Source organism: Phoxinus phoxinus (assembly GCF_949152265.1).
Source record: "Phoxinus phoxinus genome assembly, chromosome: 18".
NCBI lineage: Eukaryota > Metazoa > Chordata > Actinopteri > Cypriniformes > Leuciscidae > Phoxinus > Phoxinus phoxinus.
In genome coordinates, this window is record NC_136893.1 from 15513748 (window position 1) to 15533523 (window position 19776).

At 37.6% G+C, this 19776-nt stretch overlaps 3 protein-coding genes and 1 pseudogene across 4 annotated transcripts; 2 read left to right on the forward strand and 2 right to left on the reverse strand.

The window, feature by feature from the left end:
- The first annotated feature begins 8829 nt into the window (after positions 1-8829).
- On the forward strand, positions 8830-10210 carry LOC306985897 (transcription factor HES-5-like). Its single transcript, XM_079588650.1, has 2 exons — positions 8830-8967; positions 9082-10210. Exons 1-2 carry the CDS (start codon positions 8908-8910, stop codon positions 9472-9474), a joined length of 453 nt encoding a protein of 150 aa, XP_079444776.1. The 5' UTR covers positions 8830-8907; the 3' UTR covers positions 9475-10210.
- Positions 10211-11273: 1063 nt separating this feature from the next.
- Positions 11274-12476, reverse strand: LOC306985910 (transcription factor HES-5-like). Its single transcript, XM_079588663.1, has 2 exons — positions 12279-12476; positions 11274-12164 (listed from the first exon to the last, which is right to left on the reverse strand). Exons 1-2 carry the CDS (start codon positions 12408-12410, stop codon positions 11772-11774), a joined length of 525 nt encoding a protein of 174 aa, XP_079444789.1. The 5' UTR covers positions 12411-12476; the 3' UTR covers positions 11274-11771.
- A 3219-nt stretch (positions 12477-15695) lies between these two features.
- On the reverse strand, positions 15696-17236 carry LOC306986023 (transcription factor HES-5-like; annotated as a pseudogene). Its single transcript, XR_013800717.1, has 2 exons — positions 16927-17236; positions 15696-16812 (listed from the first exon to the last, which is right to left on the reverse strand). The product of XR_013800717.1 is annotated as a transcription factor HES-5-like (transcript).
- Positions 17237-18508: 1272 nt separating this feature from the next.
- Positions 18509-19694, forward strand: LOC306986051 (transcription factor HES-5-like). Its single transcript, XM_079588898.1, has 2 exons — positions 18509-18672; positions 18787-19694. The coding sequence occupies exons 1-2, from the start codon at positions 18613-18615 to the stop codon at positions 19177-19179; spliced, it is 453 nt and encodes a 150-aa protein (XP_079445024.1). The 5' UTR covers positions 18509-18612; the 3' UTR covers positions 19180-19694.
- Positions 19695-19776: the final 82 nt, after the last annotated feature.

Sequence of the window (19776 nt, forward strand, 5' to 3'; positions counted from 1 at the left end):
TAAGCTATAGGGGACAACTGGAAAACAAAAGTTTGGTGAGTATATGAACCTCACTGCTAAAAAACATGAGAGGGGGGGAACAGAATCCGACGGCAAAAAAACAGCTGTCGGAATCCGTTCCCCCGCCCTCATTATGAGAGGTTTTGATGAAGTGGCTCAAAAAAAGGCTGATTAAATTTTTTTGTGGATGGAGCTTAACTGCCATCAGTTTAAAGAATATCTTTTGCCTTTTTTTTTTCATACTTTCCTATCATGGTTAAAAGGCAAAATATATTCTTTAAACTGATGGCAGTTAAGCTCCATCCACCAAAAAATTTAGTTCAAGTCCCGGGTCATGTTTTTTTTTGTTTTTTTTCTCATACTTTTGGGATTTTGACAACAGGTCCCGGGTAATCGTTTTTTTTTTTTTTTTCATACTTTCCTATCATTGTTAAAAGGCAAAAGATATTCTTTAAACTGATGGCAGAGCTCCATCCACAAAAAAATTTAGTTCAAGTCCCGGGTCATGTTTTTTTTTTTTTCATACTTTTGGGATTTTGACGACAGGTCCCGGGTCATCGTTTTTTTATTTTTTTCATACTTTCCTATCATGGTTAAAAGGCAAAAGATATTCTTTAAACTGATGGCAGTTAAGCTCCATCCACAAAAAAAATGAGTTCAAGTCCCGGGTCATGTTTTTTTTTTTTCATACTTTTGGGATTTTGACGACAGGTCCCGGGTCATCGTTTTTTTTTTTTTTTTCATACTTTCCTATCATGGTTAAAAGGCAAAAGATATTCTTTAAACTGATGGCAGTTAAGCTCCATCCACAAAAAAATTGAGTTCAAGTCCCGGGTCATGTTTTGTTTTTTTGTTTTTTCATACTTTTGGGATTTTGACGACAGGTCCCGGGTCATCGGTTTTTTTTTTTTTCATACTTTCCTATCATGGTTAAAAGGCAAAATATATTCTTATATATATATATTATATATATATATATATATAAAAAATATGTATATATTATGTAAATTCTTTTTTCCCCCTATTTTTAACATATATATTATTATATATATAATAATAATATATATATTATTAACATTTTTGGATGCTAAACTATTCTTTATTATAGGCTTTGTACTTTGTACACTTTGTACACTCACGTTCCAATATAGAAAAATTATCCTCTTCAAATGCGCAAAAATGTGCTTGGAAACATCACAGTGGAGCGGTGCTTACTATGAACGGCACAAACTGTACAACTGACTATTTAAACAGAGCAGTGTAATTTTTATATGTAAGGTTGACTATTTTATTATTATATTTTATTAAGGCTATAATGAACATGCTGCGATGTCAAGATTGCAATGCTGGAATGCTGGAATGCTGTGTGTGTGTGTGTGTGTGTGTGTGTGTGTGTGTGTGTGTGTGTGTGTGTGTGTGTGTGTGTGTGTGTGTGTGTGTGTGTGTGTGTGTGTGTGTGTGTGTGTGTGTGTGTGTGTGTGTGTGTGTGTGGCTCGATCGAACAATGGAGACATAAAAACATACTCCGTCTTTTTGTTCATACAGAACATCATTCAAAATGCAAAGTGTTTTTCTATATTTGTGTACACTCGCAATGAAACACAACATTGTGCTTTTGTTAAACTATAAACTCTTGTCAAACTGTAACCTTCAACTGTCACCCAACCAAAATCACACACACACACACACACACACACACACACACACACACACACACACACACACACACACACACACACACACACACACACACACACACACACACACACACACACACACATAATCATAAATTTGTTTCCTCGCCACGGCCAAACCGTTCGAGATATCAAAAATCCCCTGGCAATTTATCATCTTCCATGTCTTGACTTCATGCACACCGAGTTTCGTGGTCATCGGATGAATTCTCTAGGAGAAGTGATTCAAATGCCAGAACATGCGTTTCCATACAACCCATAATAGCCGACTTCCTGTGGGACTGGCGTAAAACTTAGAGCATGAAAGTTGTTCGGCCCGATGAGATCTATAAGTGTACCGAGTTTCATATTATTACATGCAAGCGTGTTTGAGATATGGACATGTTTTTGAATCCCATTCCAGGGGGCGCTGTCGAGCCCCCCTGCCACGCCCGGGTACCAGCTTCAGTCCGGCTCTAATGGCCGCGGGTTCTGACCCGTGTGCAAAGTTTCAAGAGTTTTTGAGCACGTTAAGGCCCCCAAAAGTGGCAAAAACCTTTAAAAAAAATTATTATAAAGAAGAAGAATAACAAAATATAGCTGCAAGCAGCGATTACGGGCCCAAGCCGGTGGCACCGCCACCCTGGTGCCTTTAGTTACACTAAAGGCACCGAGGTGGCGGTGCCACCGGCTTGGGCCCTCCATCGCTGCTTGCAGCTATATTTATTTATATATATATATATATATATATATATATATATATAAAAAGCCGCCACCCCGTTGCCTTTCGGGTTCCTGTGCACGACGGGCAATAACGTAACCCCGCTTTGACTGTCGAGAAGAAGTCTGCTTTAGAGCTTGTATCAGTGTGAGTCTTTCTGCTTCCCTCCAAAAACACACAGAAAAGGGGGGGGGGGGCTGTCTGTGTGTGTGCCCTCTCTCCCTCCCCTCCCCCCCACTCCACACACACACACACACACACACACAGAGAGAGAATGGCAGGGGGAACTCTGTCAGAGAGAGACAAAACCACATTCAAACCAAAATATCTGACTTCCTGTTGGTCGGAGCTAATGACTGTAAATGAGAAAGTTGTCCGGATCGATAAGCACAATATACAGACCGAGTTTTGTGACTGTAGGTAAAAATAACCCACCCACTTTAGTCAAAAGTATCTTGAAAGTAACACACTTCCTGCTGCCAGTTGGTGGCGCTATAACTTTGACTCACAATAGTCACATCCATGTGATCGCCCTCTTACAACAAACACACTGCTGAAGTTTCATCCAGATCAATTAATGTATGAAGACGTTATAACACATTGTGTTTTTCTTTTCTCGCCATAACTTCGTTTCCTCGCCACGGCCAAACCGTTCGAGATATCAAAAATCCGTCCGCAATTTAGCGTCCTCAATGTCTTGACTTCATGCTGACCGAGTTTGGTGGCGATAGGATAATTTTTCTTGGAGGAGTATATCAAATTCCAGGGGCATGCATTTTCATACAGCCCATAATAGCCGACTTCCTGTTGGACTGGCGTAAAACTTAGAGCACGAAAGTTGTTCGGCCCGATTAAATCTATATGTGTACCGAGTTTCATATTATTACATGCAAACGTGTTTGATATATGGACCAAGTTTTTCGGACCACGTTCAAGGGGGCGCTGTTGAGCTCCCCTGCCACGCCCAGGTACCAGCTTCAGCCCAGCCCTGATGGCCGCAGGTTCTGACCTGTGTGCAAAGTTTCAAGAGTTTTCGAGCACGTTAAGGGCCCCAAAAGTGCCCGAGAAGTCCCACACAGCAGAGAAAGGGTTAAAATAAAGCCCCCCTCCTCTCTCACACACACAGACACTGAGAGAGACTGGCAAAATTCCCATCAAATCACATTCAAACCAAAATATCTGACTTCCTGTTGGTCGGAGCTAATGACTGTAAATTAGAAAGTTGTCCGGCTCGGGGAGATAAATATAAATACCGATTTTTGTTACTGTAGGTAAAACTAATACCCCATTTTTGACTAAAGGTGGCGCTACTGAGCCCCTCCACCGCGCCCGTTTCTGAAACTTCACACATGCCTAGTACCTAATAAATCTGATATGCATGTTGAGTTTCATGCAATTTGAAGCATGTTAAGAGCCTCAAATGCACCCAAAAAGAATATAAAAGTTTAAAGCGTTGCCATGGCAACAGTATTTAAGATATCAATAATTCTTTCACAGGTCTACATCTGCCGTGTGTTTACATTATACACATAAAGTTTGAAGCAAATCGGGTAAAAATAAGAGGGTGAATTCAAAGCATTTTGAAAGTGACACACTTCCTGCTGCCAGTTGGTGGCGCTATAACTTTGACTCACAATAGTCACATCCATGTGATCGGCCTCTTACAGCGAACACACTGCTGAAGTTTCATCAAGATCAGTTAATGTATGAGGATGTTATAACACACTTCCTGTTTCCAATATTCGCCATAAATTCGTTTCCTCGCCACGGCCAAACCGTTCGAGATATCAAAAATCCCCTCGCAATTTATCATCCTCCATGTCTTGATTTCATGCACACCGAGTTTCGTGGTCATCCGATGAATTCTCTAGGACAAGTGTTTCAAATGCCAGAACATGCGTTTCCATACAGCCCATAATAACCGACTTCCTGTTGGACTGGCGTAAAACTTAGAGCACGAAAGTTGTTCGGCCCGATGAGATCTATAAGTGTACCGAGTTTCATATTATTACATGCAAGCGTGTTTGAGATATGGACATGTTTTTGAATCCCATTCCAGGGGGCGCTGGCGAGCCCCCCTGCCACGCCCGGGTCCCAGCTTCAGTCGGGCCCTAATGGCCGCGGGTTCTGACATTTGTGCAAAGTTTCAAGAGTTTTTGAGCACGTTAAGGCCCCCAAAAGTGCCCAAAAGGTAGTAATATAATAATAATAAAGAAGAAGAATAAATAATAATCCCATGGAAAACAATAGGGCCTTCGCCTTTTCAAGGCTTGGGCCCTAAAAACCCTTAGAACAACAATAGGGCTCTGCGCCCTTTCAGGGCTTGGGCCCTAATAACAAAAAATCATTAGAAGAACAATAGGGCTCTGCGCCCTTTCAGGGTTTGGGCCCTAATAATGTCATTGTAGTGACTCTTGGGGACCTCAAGAGAGCAGTATAGAGCAGCTTATGTCCTGCTGCTATAGGCCTATATAGTTTTGACACCCACACAACATGACTACTAAATAAATATATTAAAACTAAACACACTCTTTTACTTCAGAAGTTATTCCTGGATTGTGCCCCTCAATAATATCTTGTGTGATATATTAATATTTGTCTGAAAGGTAGCACTTATTTATAAGCATTTATTAACCTTTGCTAATATTAGTTCATAAAAATGTTAATGTTCATCTTCAGGTGTATTAACTAATGTTAACAGATAGCTTACAACTCTTGGTCTTAAACATGTATTTGTAAATGTTGAGAATAACAGTTGCCTAAAATCCTTAAGATGATTAGTTGATTTAACTTTTTTTTTTTAATTAGGAAACACGTTGCCTTAAAATGAAGTATTAAACTTTGTGCATAATAAAATAATTATTTTAAAAATTATAAAAAATAATTATGCATGCAGTTTATTACTTTTTGAGGTAAGTCAACTGATCACTTTTTACAGTGTATTTCATGTTAACAAATGCAATTATCTAATATTAACAAATCAAACCTTATTGTAAAGTGTTACCATGTGAAAAATAATGTAAAAGCTGAAAAGGATGCAAGTAATACAAATTAAATGGATTTATAGAGAAATACTTTTTTATTTTCATTAAACATAAATGTGTCTCGTTTAATCGTCTTTTAAAAATGTTATACTCTTTAGTAATCAAGACTAACATAATCTCTTGCATAAACAGCATACAAAACATTCCTTTTAATTAAGGAATATAGTTTTAGTTTATCATTCATCAATTCTGAATGTACATTTTTCTCTGTATATTGCATCAAAGCAATTACCTGCAATTGTTGATATTACAACAAATCTCAGCATAAGATCCATTTCTGGACCAATAAAAAATTCTCCTCAGCATTCATTTTGATTTAAATTTTGTCTTTACAAAAGACTTTTCTGCATTATGATGCTGGGGAAAATAAATATAAGACAGGAGAATAATGCTTCCATTTCAAGTAGACAGGGTGAGTTCAGTTCAACTTCTGGCAGACCAAGATTTGGCAAATGCAGATCCATCTCTTTCATGGCACTGGTTCTTGTCACTGAATACACAGAGGAGCCACATCTTCTGCTGAGTCTGGGAATAAGCGAAGTGTGTCCCTCGAATACTTGGAGTATCCATTGTGGAAGAGCAAGGTCTTCTTTGGGGTGAAGAAAGAGAGTGTTTTCCCCCAAAGGTCAGTGGGAGAGACACCATTGTGCATCCGCTGCCCCAGAACACCCATCATCTGCTCTACACCATCTGAGCATTTCCTCTCCAGACTCATCATTTTACACCTAGACAAGGAAACATTTACATGAGTTACATTCAGTCTAGCAACTTATTATACCTGTCACAGACGTTTATTAATAACATCATATCACGACTCATGGCTGTTTACTTACGTTTTCTGCAGATCTCTCATGGTGAAGGACTGCCGTTTCTGAATGTTTAATGTCGAGATGTGATATGCATTGACTTCTCTCTTCCCACTGGCTTGAATTTATACACCGGCCTGGCTGAATTTAATGAGATGTAAGTTCTCACACTTTTTAACCAATCAGAAAACTGCAGTTTGACAATAGTGCAAGGGCGGATTGTTTAAATAAATAATGCCAAGGCCCTGAGAACCAAATGAGCAGGTGGGAGGGAACTCTTGTTTTATTTTGTCTGTCAGTCAAGGATTGAGATATTGGCATTGAGACTCTGAATTACCATTGAACTCATTCATGCTGTCAGACAATAATGTGGTGGGAATGTGCACTGAAACATCTGTCCAAAAGCCTAAGTTGATAGCAAAGAGATTCATGTTTAGACATTTAACATCAACTTTTTTTTTTAAATTGCACACATTAAACATCAGTTTATTTCTAATTTATTTATTATTTAATATTCATACTTATACAAATATTTAATATACAATGATGGATTTTTTATAGCTCTAAAACAAGAGAAACTCAACTTAAAAGTTAATAACAAAGAGATTATTGTTTAGATATGACTTATTTTTATATATTTTATTTTATTTATTAAATACATATCAAACAAAGCAAAACTTTTTTCTCCTTTATTTATTTATTATTTATTTAATATACATATTTATGATGGATTATATTGCTCATTGATCTAAAACAAGCTAAACTCAGCATAAAAGGTGCTAAAAAGTATGAATGTGATATTTAACATCTAATTATTTATTTATTGTACACATTAAACATCAATGCATTCCTTAATAATAGTTATTTATATAAATATATTTAAATTTAAAATGAATTTTTTTGTTCATATATCTAAAACAAGCTCAGCTTAAAAGTGGAAAGAGATTACAGTTTATATTTAAGATCAATGTATCATATTATTTATTTATGTACATTTCTTATATTTATTAAATACACATTAAACATCAATATATTCCTATTGTAATTATGTATTATTTAATATTCATATTTAAGAATAAAAATATGTAATCAATATACAATTATGGATTTTTGTTCATAACTCTAAATAAACGAAACAGCTTAAAATGCCAAGGAGATTAATGTTCAGACATTAAACATATTTATTTATTCACATATTTATTTATTAAATAGACATTAAGCATAAATCTATTCCTATTTTATATATTTATTAATATACATATTTATTTGTATGAATATTGATAAAATATTATGGATTATTTTTCTCATAGCTCTAAAACAAGCAGGTGATGAAAAAAGAATAATATGTAGACATTTTACAAACATTCTATTTATTTATTATTTTTATATACATATTTGTTCATTTAATTTACAGTCTCATTAAACATGAATTCCTATTTGTATATATTCATTATTTAACACACCTGTTTATTTATATAAATATTTATTAAATATACAATGATGGGTTAGCTTGTATACAAAAGTTTAAAATGTTTTAAAAAGTAATAAAAGCATGAAAGTGTTATAAATATAATTGCATATGCGATTAATTTCTATTATGATATATTTTTGTGTATTGAATGAGCAGATGATGTTCCAGCGCACGCTAGAGCTGGGAGCTGTTGTTTAAGGCTGGTAATTGAATGATGCCTCCAGATGGCGAGCCTGTCTGCCTGGGGGTGTGTGAGAACAGCGCTGGGTCACTCTGACATTGTGTAGTGAGCCACGCTTCCCTTTATCAGTCGGATCAGCGTCATTGTTGAATAAGTGTGGGAAGCCGAGGTGCACCAGCGCTCCCAGGTTCTCACTGCTGAGAGTGGAGTGTGAGAGAGTCGTCCAGCAGAAAGCAGACAGCAGGCCGGACAGCTGTAAGTGTCTTAAGTGTGTGTGAGGAGAGTGTGCCAAGACAGAAGTGTGCTGCTCAGACCTCGTAGAGCTTGGAGGGAAACTGCACACACTTCATTTGCTCTTTACTTTGCAAACCAATATACAAACTTTCTCTGAAAACAGATTAAAGGATCCTGCAGAAGCAGTGGAAATCGATTCCCATGTGAATAAATAGTGTGTGTGTGTGTATACTATATTTATATATATATATAAAGATATATATATACAGTATATAGTTTTGTTTATTTGTTGTTTTTATGCAGAATATGTCATAAAAATAAAATTGTATATGTGTGTATGTGGCACAGAGGTATCCCTTTCCTCTGGATATTTTGGAAAACTTACTGTATGAACCATGTGGCTCATGTCAAACTCTCAAGAGACAACAGGACAACAAACTGTTCTTTAAAGACCAAAGCGACTTGCAGTCACTTGGATCACTTTACGAGGTCACAAATTTCCCACATTCACAGGCCACTAACTGAATCAGTCTTCATCCTTCTGAAACCCCCCTCCACCTGCTCCCCAGAGATGTGCTCATTGTGTTGGAGCAATAAGGGCTTCAGCCGCCATGTGTCAGCCTGAACGCTCCCATTGGCTGCAGACTGTGAGAACCTCCAGCAAACTCCAGACTCACACATTCATATGGAGATTTGGGAGTATAAATGGAGGAGTGAGGAGAGGGAGTTCAGCACAGATCTGATCCTGACAGAGAACTGAACACAAGACACACAGCCATGGCTCCTACAATCACTGGATCAATCATCAGCAGAGAACAACTTCCACTCACAAACAAGGTAAGCATTCAACATTTCACTCCTGACTCCACAAAATCATGTATTCTTATGAGGTGTGAACTATATGACTGATGGATGAGTGTTTCTAAATGCACGTTCTTAATGTTTCCTCAGCTGAGAAAGCCAATAGTGGAGAAGATCCGCAGAGAACGTATCAACAGCAGCATCGAGAAGCTCAAGTCTCTTCTGGGTCAAGAGTTCCTAAAGCAACAGCCCGACTCCAGACAGGAGAAAGCTGATATCCTGGAGATGACGCTTGATTTCTTGAGACGCTCCCAGAATCCCTCAGGCTGCTCTACTGCAGCTCATGACGGACACTCAAGATGTGCGCAGGAGGCCGTCAACTTCCTGTCTCAGTGTCCAGTGCAGACTCAGTCCCACAGAAGACTTCTGAAGCACTTCCTGCACATGCAGCCGTCCACAGAGAACAACACTCATCAGCTCCATTCACCAGACGCAAAGAGCAGCAGCAAAGAGGAAACTCTGGCGCTCTGGAGACCCTGGTAGAGCCTCCAGGACCGTATATGATTTATCAGACAGAATTCATAATGCCAGTCTGAGATTTGGCATGGACTGTAATTCTAATGTAGGAATTGATTTCCGCCTCTGCAGATTCTGCAGGATCTTTAATCTGCTTTCAGAGAAAGTTGCTGTTTTATTGAAACTGTGTGACCAGTCATATTTGATCAGAATGTACACAATCATTTGCTGTGTAAAATGATTATTATATTCGTGAAAAATAAGATTCAAAGTATTTGGTCACAGAAATGTGAAAGTCTGATTCAGACGTTTGAGCTCTTGAAGGTCTTTCACCCATATTGGGTTTATTCTCTCTTGCATCTAAAGGATGACGACACTGCTTTCATTGACTGAAAGCTTTTGATTTATATTTCTATTGACTGAAATACATCGAATGCTTCTCTTGTTATATGAGAAATATTTCTTCATTTGAAAGATTTAATTGTGTGTTGTAAGCACAAATGATTGTTTTTAATGTTTGCATGTGTTTACATGAACGAGACATTTCCCCTGTAAAGGGCAGTTAAATATTGTCACTGTTAGTGATTGACTTCTATTCTTACTTTCAAAGTCAAGTTCTTACCTTCTCTGAAGGTGTCTTCTGTGCATTACTTCATACTGAAGTTCAACTTGAAAATAAATTTGAATATAATCTGTACAATATGTTTTGAATGTTTTCTTCATAAATCAAATGAACTAAATAAATCACAGCACATTTGCACACTATGAAGATGTTTTAATTGCTGTTTAATCAGTCTGCACGGCATGGTTCTTCATTTGCCATCTATAATAATGATTACTTTTAAACTTGAAATGTAATTGAATTATTTCATTGAGATCTTCATCAGTCAAGTTCCTTAAACGTCTAATTAAATCACAGCTCTCAATAAGTTTGAATTATTATAGTTTGATTTTACCCTCTCCTTATTACACACACACACACACACACACACACACACACACACACACACACACACACACACACACACACACAACCTCTTTCATCTCTGCTTGGTGAAATTGAGGTTAGCTATACAGGGCTATATTTTTCATTGAATGGCAACTAAGGAGTGGTGGGAAAAGTAGGAAGGAAAACAGGAACCAATCAAAATACCGACTGAAAATCCAAACATGAACTGAAACATGACAATGTTGACAACGTGACAACCTGAAATGTTTTTATTTTTCAAATATGTAAATAAAAAAGTTATTATTGGATTATATTTTACAAGTAAATGTCATTTAAGTATTTCTATGCAAAAACTCATGTTTAATTAAATGCGTCAATTGTCATTTCATTTTAATTATTTGTGAAATTTACTAGTAACTTCTTAGTGAATATTGTTTCAAAGTAAATCCAACAAAAAAAAAAAGTTCTCAGTGTAGTTATGTATGACTTGAATGAATTGCAAACGAGACCTGAAGAGAGACACTATGAACTTTCTTATGAATCTGAATTGAAAATGCATAATCTATACGTATAGGTATAGGTATGTGAATCACCATGAGGTTCAAACTGACTAAACAGCAATTTGAATTTGTGCAAATGTGCTGTGATTTATGTTGTGTGTTAATTTGATGGACAAGGAATTCAGTGACAACAACAGATATATCGGCAGAAAATATATTCTAATTTATTTTCAAGTTGAACTTCAGTATGAAGTAATGCACAGAAGACACCTTCAGAGAAGGTAAGAACTTGACTTTGAAAGTAAGAATAGAAGTCAATCACTAACAGTGACAATATTCAACTGCCCTTTACAGGGGAAATGTCTCGTTCATGTAAACACATGCAAACATTAAAACAATCATTTGTGCTTACAACACACAATTAAATCTTTCAAATGAAGAAATATTTCTCATATAACAAGAGAAGCATTCGATGTATTTCAGTCAATAGAAATATAAATCAAAAGCTTTCAGTCAATGAAAGCAGTGAGGTCATCCTTTAGATGCAAGAGAGAATAAACCCAATATGGGTGAAAGACCTTCAAGAGCTCAAACGTCTGAATCAGACTTTCACATTTCTGTGACCAAATACTTTGAATCTTATTTTTCACGAGTATAATAATCATTTTACACAGCAAATGATTGTGTACATTCTGATCAAATATGACTGGTCACACAGTTTCAATAAAACAGCAACTTTCTCTGAAAGCAGATTAAAGATCCTGCAGAATCTGCAGAGGCGGAAATCAATTCCTACATTAGAATTACAGTCCATGCCAAATCTCAGACTGGCATTATGAATTCTGTCTGATAAATCATATACGGTCCTGGAGGCTCTACCAGGGTCTCCAGAGCGCCAGAGTTTCCTCTTTGCTGCTGCTCTTTGCGTCTGGTGAATGGAGCTGATGAGTGTTGTTCTCTGTGGACGGCTGCATGTGCAGGAAGTGCTTCAGAAGTCTTCTGTGGGACTGAGTCTGCACTGGACACTGAGACAGGAAGTTGACGGCCTCCTGCGCACATCTTGAGTGTCCGTCATGAGCTGCAGTAGAGCAGCCTGAGGGATTCTGGGAGCGTCTCAAGAAATCAAGCGTCATCTCCAGGATATCAGCTTTCTCCTGTCTGGAGTCGGGCTGTTGCTTTAGGAACTCTTGACCCAGAAGAGACTTGAGCTTCTCGATGCTGCTGTTGATACGTTCTCTGCGGATCTTCTCCACTATTGGCTTTCTCAGCTGAGGAAACATTAAGAACGTGCATTTAGAAACACTCATCCATCAGTCATATAGTTCACACCTCATAAGAATACATGATTTAGTAGAGTCAGGAGTGAAATGTTGAATGCTTACCTTGTTTGTGAGTGGAAGTTGTTCTCTGCTGATGATCGATCCAGTGATTGTAGGAGCCATGGCTGTGTGTCTTGTGTTCAGTTCTCTGTCAGGATCAGATCTGTGCTGAACTCCCTCTCCTCGCTCCTCCATTTATACTCCCAAATCTCCATATGAATGTGTGAGTCTGGAGTTTGCTGGAGGTTCTCACAGTCTGCAGCCAATGGGAGCGTTTGAAAGGCTCAATGGGGCAGAGGGCCGCCACATGCTAAATGACATGCTTATTGCTCAGGAAACAATAAGCACATCTCAGGGGAGCAGGTGTTGAGGATGGAGAGTGTGTGAGAAAGTGGAGACCCCTCGTTTAAAGCTTTGCTTGTTGTCTGACATTGGGGTCATTTATTGACAAAGCACGTGCCATTGTGTCATGAGTATCTTTTTAGTGTAATTTAGATGTCCCTTTTCAATATAAACCAGATGTATGTCGATACCTGGGGGCATTTGGGGGTACTTGAAAAGATATAATTTTTTCCTTGCTAAATAATTAATACAATATGTAACTCATTATTTCTAATATATATATATATATATATAGTGACTAATATTATTAACAATAATGCTAAATAATATCAACCATTATGAATTAATAGGAACACATATCTGTTTTGTGCTGATAAAGTGGTAATTGAGCTACCATTCAAAAGTTTGTGATCAGTAAGATTTTTTTTAAAGAATTAATACTCTTAATCAGCAAATATGCAATAAATTGGTCAAAAGTGACAGTAAAGACATTTATATTGTTACAAAACATTTCTTTCAAATAAATGCCGTTCTTTTGAACTTTCTATTTGTTGCCACGGATACTAATTGCGTTCAGCTGTGCACTCATTAGTCACCATTTTTAACACCTGTATATATGTTCAGTTCTGTTTCAGAAGTGTGTGTAGCTCTCTGTTTGCCATTCTGTTGTAAATAAACCTTTGTATTTCTTCCACATCTGTCTGCCAGCAACCACCCGTGACAAAGAGACTTCTTTCAAAAACATTAAAAAAAATCTTACAGACCATATTTTTGAAAGTAAACATTAAAATAAGCACCTTTTGTACATTATTTGCTTTTAATGAGGCAAATGACAAGAATTGCAAAGCATTTCTCATTAGTCATGACTCTGAAATTTAGGATAATCATTATTTGAAATGCAGTTTGAATGTAACAAAACATTATCTAGTTCAGTCTTTTTCTATATGTTTAATATACAGTCATGTGAAAAAGAAAGGACACCTTTTAGAATTTTATGGTTTTACATATTAGAACATAATAAAAACCATCTGGTTATAAGGTTTTAAAATTTAGTAAATACGATCTCAGATGAACAACAACACATGATATATTACACTGTGTCATTTATTGAAAAATAAATAAACCCAAAATGGAAAAGCCATAGGTGACAATTTAAGTACACCCTATGATTCAGTTGCTTGTATAGCACTTTTAGCAGCAACAAATTGAAGGAATTGTTTTCTGTACGACTTCATCAGTCCCTCGCATCATTCAGGAGGAATTTTGGCCCGCTTTCTCTACAATGTTGCTTCAGTTCATTGAGGTTTGCGGGCATCTGTTTATGCATAGCTCTTTTAAGGTCCTGCTAAAATATTTAAATTGAGTTGATGTCTGAACTTTGACTGGGCCAGTGCAACAACTTGATTCTTTTCTGCCATTCTGGTGTAGATTTGCTGGTGTTCTTGAGATCATTGTCCTGTTGCATGACTCAATTTCGGCCAAGCTTTAGCTGTCGGACAGATGGCCTCACATTTGACTCTAGAATACTTTGGTATACAGAGGAGTTCATGGTCAACTCAAAGACTGCAAGATGCCCAGGTCCTGTGGCTGCAAAACAAGCCCAAATCCAGCGTGATGGACAGTTGGCATGAGGTGTTTGTGCTGATGTGCTGAGTTTGGTTTTCACCAAACGTGGCGCTGTGCATCATGGCCAAACATCTCCACTTTGGTCTCGTCTGACCAAAGGACATTGTTCCGGAAGTCTTGAGGTTTGTTCAGATGCAACTTAGCGGCTGTTCTGCCATGTTCTTTTTAGAGGGAAGAAGCTTTCTCTTGGCAACCCTTCCAAACATGCAATATTTGTCCCGTCCTTTTCTAATTGCACTGTCATGAACTTTAACATGTTTATTGAGGCCTGTAGAGTCGGTGTAGTTCTTGGGTGTTGTGTGATTTCTCTGAGCAGTGCACAGTCTGACCTTGGGGGGAATTTGCTGGGACGTCCACCCCTGGGAAGATTGGCAGTTGTCTTGAATGTTTTCCACTTGTGAATAATAATCTTCTTCACTGTAATATGATGGACTTCTAATTGTTTAGAAATGGCTGTATAGTCCTTCTTAGATTGATGGCAGCAACAATTGCTTCTATAAGATCATTGATGTCTTTACTCCTTGTCATTGTGTTAACACACACCTGAATGCTCCTGACCAGCAAACTGCCAAAACTTCTGCTTTTATAGAGTTGGTCACACTTCCGATGATCAGTTAATCAAAGGCATTTGATTAACAGCGTCTGACTGCTACTTACCTTCTTAATTCCTATGGGAGCAGTAAGGGTGTACTTAGTTTGTCAGTGACAAATTGTCACACATGGCTTTTCAGACATTTTGGCCAAGTTTTTGTTAAATAAATAATGACACTGTGTAATACGTTGTGTTGTTGTTCATCTGAGGTTTTATATATCTAAAATTAAGACCCGATTTTGAAGTTCATCTGATCATATGCTGAATTGTTCTCAATGAAATACTTTTGTTGAGTTGTATGAATGGGAAAACAAAATAATGAGTTTTCATTACAGCTTCAACCCCATCAGTCGGGGCTTCTTTCAGGGACACTCGTCTTCTGTCTCATTATCGGTATTGATTTTTGAGGGATTTTGGGTTACTAATCACACTAAAACAAATTTTTGTGTAAGACTCTATGAGCTGTACCTGCATGGAATTTTTTTCGTCTTCAGATTTTTCAGATTATGATAATATTTTAACAACACATCATCTCCCACATCCAAAATGCTGATTTCATGTCATAGGTTTATAGCTGAAGTTTAAGAGTGTAAAGTTATTTAAACACTGCCAACAGTGAAATACTGATCAGTAATGTTTTGGAGAATTTGATACAAAATGTAAAATAATGCATTTTGAGTTTTTGACAAAATTATTCATAGAAACTATATAGATACCTATATTAAAAATATGTATGATGTATAGAGTTAAATTAAACAGAACACATGACAAGAACATTGATTGTACAATTTATTTTGTCATAAGCAATATGATTACTGTTCTTCACGCGAGCGAATCTGACAATGAACATTTGCGTCAGCTTTGAAGGACATTCATGCCTTAAAGTAATAAAGCAGTAACATATTAGGTACATGCATATTTTCACAATTGTGAAGAACTCATGTTTGTACTTCCCTTGAAAGAGGAAGAAATTAACAATGTCACAGACATTTAAAATTCAATTAGTAATCAAAGAGTGCAAGGTGCAATGCAAGACACCTTCAGAGAAGGTAAGAACTTGACTTTGAAAGGAAAGAATAGAAGTCAATCACTAACAGTGACAATATTTAACTGCCCTTTACAGGGGAAATGTCTCGTTCATGTAAACACATGCAAACATTAAAACAATCATCTGTGCTTACAACACACAATTCAATCTTTCAAATGAAGAAATATTTCTCATATAACAAGAGAAGCATTCGATGTATTTCAGTCAATAGAAATATAAATCAAAAGCTTTCAGTCAATGAAAGCAGTGTCGTCATCCTTTAGATGCAAGAGAGAATAAACCCAATATGGGTGAAAGACCTTCAAGAGCTCAAACGTCTGAATCAGACTTTCACATTTCTGTGACCAAATACTTTGAATCTTATTTTTCACGAATATAATAATCATCTTACACAGCAAATGATTGTGTACATTCTGATCAAATATGACTGGTCACACAGTTTCAATAAAACAGCAACTTTCTCTGAAAGCAGATTAAAGATCCTGCAGAATCTGCAGAGGCGGAAATCAATTCCTACATTAGAATTACAGTCCATGCCAAATCTCAGACTGGCATTATGAATTCTGTCTGATAAATCATATACGGTCCTGGTGGCTCTACCAGGGTCTCCAGAGCGCCAGAGTTTCCTCTTTGCTGCTGCTCTTTGCGTCTGGTGAATGGAGCTGATGAGTGTTGTTCTCTGTGGACGGCTGCATGTGCAGGAAGTGCTTCAGAAGTCTTCTGTGGGACTGAGTCTGCACTGGACACTGAGACAGGAAGTTGACGGCCTCCTGCGCACATCTGGAGTGTCCGTCATGAGCTACAGTAGAGCAGCCTGAGGGATTCTGGGAGCGTCTCAAGAAATCAAGCGTCATCTCCAGGATATCAGCTTTCTCCTGTCTGGAGTCGGGCTGTTGCTTTAGGAACTCTTGACCCAGAAGAGACTTGAGCTTCTCGATGCTGCTGTTGATACGTTCTCTGCGGATCTTCTCCACTATTGGCTTTCTCAGCTGAGGAAACATTAAGAACGTGCATTTAGAAACACTCATCCATCAGTCATATAGTTCACACCTAATAAGAATACATGATTTAGTGGAGTCAGGTGTGAAATGTTGAATGCTTACCTTGTTTGTGAGTGGAAGTTGTTCTCTGCTGATGATGAATCCAGTGATTGTAGGAGCCATGGCTGTGTGTCTTGTGTTCAGTTCTCTGTCAGGATCAGATCTGTGCTGAACTCCCTCTCCTCACTCCTCCATTTATACTCCCAAATCTCCATATGAATGTGTGAGTCTGGAGTTTGCTGGAGGTTCTCACAGTCTGCAGCCAATGGGAGCGTTCGAAAGGCTCAATGGGGCAGAGGGCCGCCACATGCTCAGTGAGGCATTTATTGTACAGGAAACAATGAACTTCTCTGACAGGCAGGTGGAGAGGGATATATTACAGGGAGGAAGTTTGTGAGAAAGTGGAAACCCCTTTTGAAGCCTAATCTGATGCTTAGAAACCTGTAAAAGAGCATGCGCCATTCTTAATAAACACACGTCTTAGACCACTAGAAAATGCTTTTATTTCGTTTTTAAATTAAACTGATTTTCATTCATTCCAAATTATTTAAATGAGCAATGTCATCCGGCAATTTGTTTATTTGATTAGTGATCTATTAAGTGCAGAATCAATATTTTTTGTTAACTCTTTTGGTTAACATTTTTTTTTAAACTATGTTTTAAAAAATCTCCTGAAATGTTTTGTTTGTTTGCAAGTATAGTTGAAAAATATCCAAGAGACCCCATTGTGTGGTTTCCAGATGCCATCATTCTTCTATAATATCTGACGAATAAAGTTCAAGTATTCAGAAAGCATGTAGAATATTTTGCTCAGTAGCTTCTGGTTTAATCAACCATATTACAATTTTGTAACATGACAGTTAATCAGCCTTTTAAAAAAATCCTTCAGATGTCCAGAAAAAATAAAAATAATAATCACAGGACAGGACAGGACAGCAATTTGATAGTAAGGTGCCACAGGTTGGCAGTTCAGATGTCCTCGAACAATGAAGTCTTGAAGGTGATGTAGTGCAGGACTGGGACTGTGCTTTCCACAACTTTCCCACACTCTGTCCATTCATCAGAGATGAATAGAAGTGTGCCTTACTGCAGGCAATTAGGCATGTTGTCAAGGGGCTCTATAGAAACCTCACAGGGGTGTTTATGACACCGTCCCTTATTGAGACAGGCATTTGTTTGCTTGTTTGTCCTACAAAAGAATTAAAGCATAAAACTATAATTTTCCAAATATATTTGTCATTGTATAATTAAAGAAAACACTATTTTATTTAATAGTTGCTTATGTATTGGCTGGAGTGTGAATTATCAAAATTTCTGAAATTTTTATCGCTATTACGAGTTATGTCAAATATTTCTCTAAATTATTCTAAAATACGGTCGAAATTTATTCCTAGAGTGTGAGATGGTTTAGAGCTCTTTTATTTTTTTAAATGTAGGTATTTTCTATAAACAGCACGTGCTTTTGTGAGCAATTAATCCTAATGTGAGCAACAGGGCTGCACTCTCTCACACACTGTCCCACCCCTCCACTTGCTCCCCAGAGATGTGCTCATTGTGTTGGAGCAATAAGGGCTTCAGCCGCCATGTGTCAGCCTGAATGCTCCCATTGGCTGCAGACTGTGAGAACCTCCAGCAAACTCCAGACTCACACATTCATATGGAGATTTGGGAGTATAAATGGAGGAGTGAGGAGAGGGAGTTCAGCACAGATCTGATCCTGACAGAGAACTGAACACAAGACACACAGCCATGGCTCCTACAATCACTGGATCAATCATCAGCAGAGAACAACTTCCACTCACAAACAAGGTAAGCATTCAACATTTCACACCTGACTCTACAAAATCATGTATTCTTATGAGGTGTGAACTATATGACTGATGGATGAGTGTTTCTAAATGCACGTTCTTAATGTTTCCTCAGCTGAGAAAGCCAATAGTGGAGAAGATCCGCAGAGAACGTATCAACAGCAGCATCGAGAAGCTCAAGTCTCTTCTGGGTCAAGAGTTCCTAAAGCAACAGCCCGACTCCAGACAGGAGAAAGCTGATATCCTGGAGATGACGCTTGATTTCTTGAGACGCTCCCAGAATCCCTCAGGCTGCTCTACTGCAGCTCATGACGGACACTCCAGATGTGCGCAGGAGGCCTTCAACTTCCTGTCTCAGTGTCCAGTGCAGACTCAGTCCCACAGAAGACTTCTGAAGCACTTCCTGCACATGCAGCCGTCCACAGAGAACAACACTCATCAGCTCCATTCACCAGACGCAAAGAGCAGCAGCAAAGAGGAAACTCTGGCGCTCTGGAGACCCTGGTAGAAGCCATTCTTATGTTTTTAAAAGACAACAATGTGAACTACCACGATTAACTCTGTTATAAGAGAAAATGTTATTCTATGTCAACTTCTTTCAAGAGGTATTGATTGCTTGTATTCCTGCATCTAGAATTCACTGTATTTTTGCCATTGGCAAATCATGCATCAAGCTAATTGAATCTGCTATGTTAGCAACTATATATATCTCACACTGAGGTGCAATATTTGCATTCTATGAATGTCCCATGTTTCTGAATAGATCTAATTGATCTTGTGATTTATATTAACTTCTTGTTCTTTTTTTTTGAACATTGTATTGTTGGTGTTGTGGATTTTATATAATCAACTATAACTGACAAATTCTTTTATAAAGATTATTCAGGTAATTGTGTTTTAAACAAGACTCTAACAATCAAGCACAGTGGTAGTAAAATCACTGTACTGTAAAAAAAATCACTACATGAAGATGCTGGACAAAATTACAATATTTTTTATAAAAATAAACATTTATTTTACATCAAATGTTCTGTGCAATGTGTTCATTCTTTAAAAAAAATTGGTAACTTTATTTCATGCCCCTGTTATGCATATCACATGTATC

What these genes read in the sequence shown, in the direction of transcription:
- LOC306985897 (XM_079588650.1), top strand. Translation starts at nt 8,908, where the DNA reads ATGGCTCCTACAATCACTGGATCAATCATCAGCAGAGAACAACTTCCA. An exon ending in AACTTCCACTCACAAACAAG is followed by an intron (nt 8,968 to 9,081) that starts GTAAGCATTCAA and finishes ATGTTTCCTCAG; the next exon opens with CTGAGAAAGCCAATAGTGGA.
- LOC306985910 (XM_079588663.1), bottom strand. Translation starts at nt 12,410, where the DNA reads ATGGAGGAGCGAGGAGAGGGAGTTCAGCACAGATCTGATCCTGACAGA. An exon ending in AACTTCCACTCACAAACAAG is followed by an intron (nt 12,165 to 12,278) that starts GTAAGCATTCAA and finishes ATGTTTCCTCAG; the next exon opens with CTGAGAAAGCCAATAGTGGA.
- LOC306986051 (XM_079588898.1), top strand. Translation starts at nt 18,613, where the DNA reads ATGGCTCCTACAATCACTGGATCAATCATCAGCAGAGAACAACTTCCA. An exon ending in AACTTCCACTCACAAACAAG is followed by an intron (nt 18,673 to 18,786) that starts GTAAGCATTCAA and finishes ATGTTTCCTCAG; the next exon opens with CTGAGAAAGCCAATAGTGGA.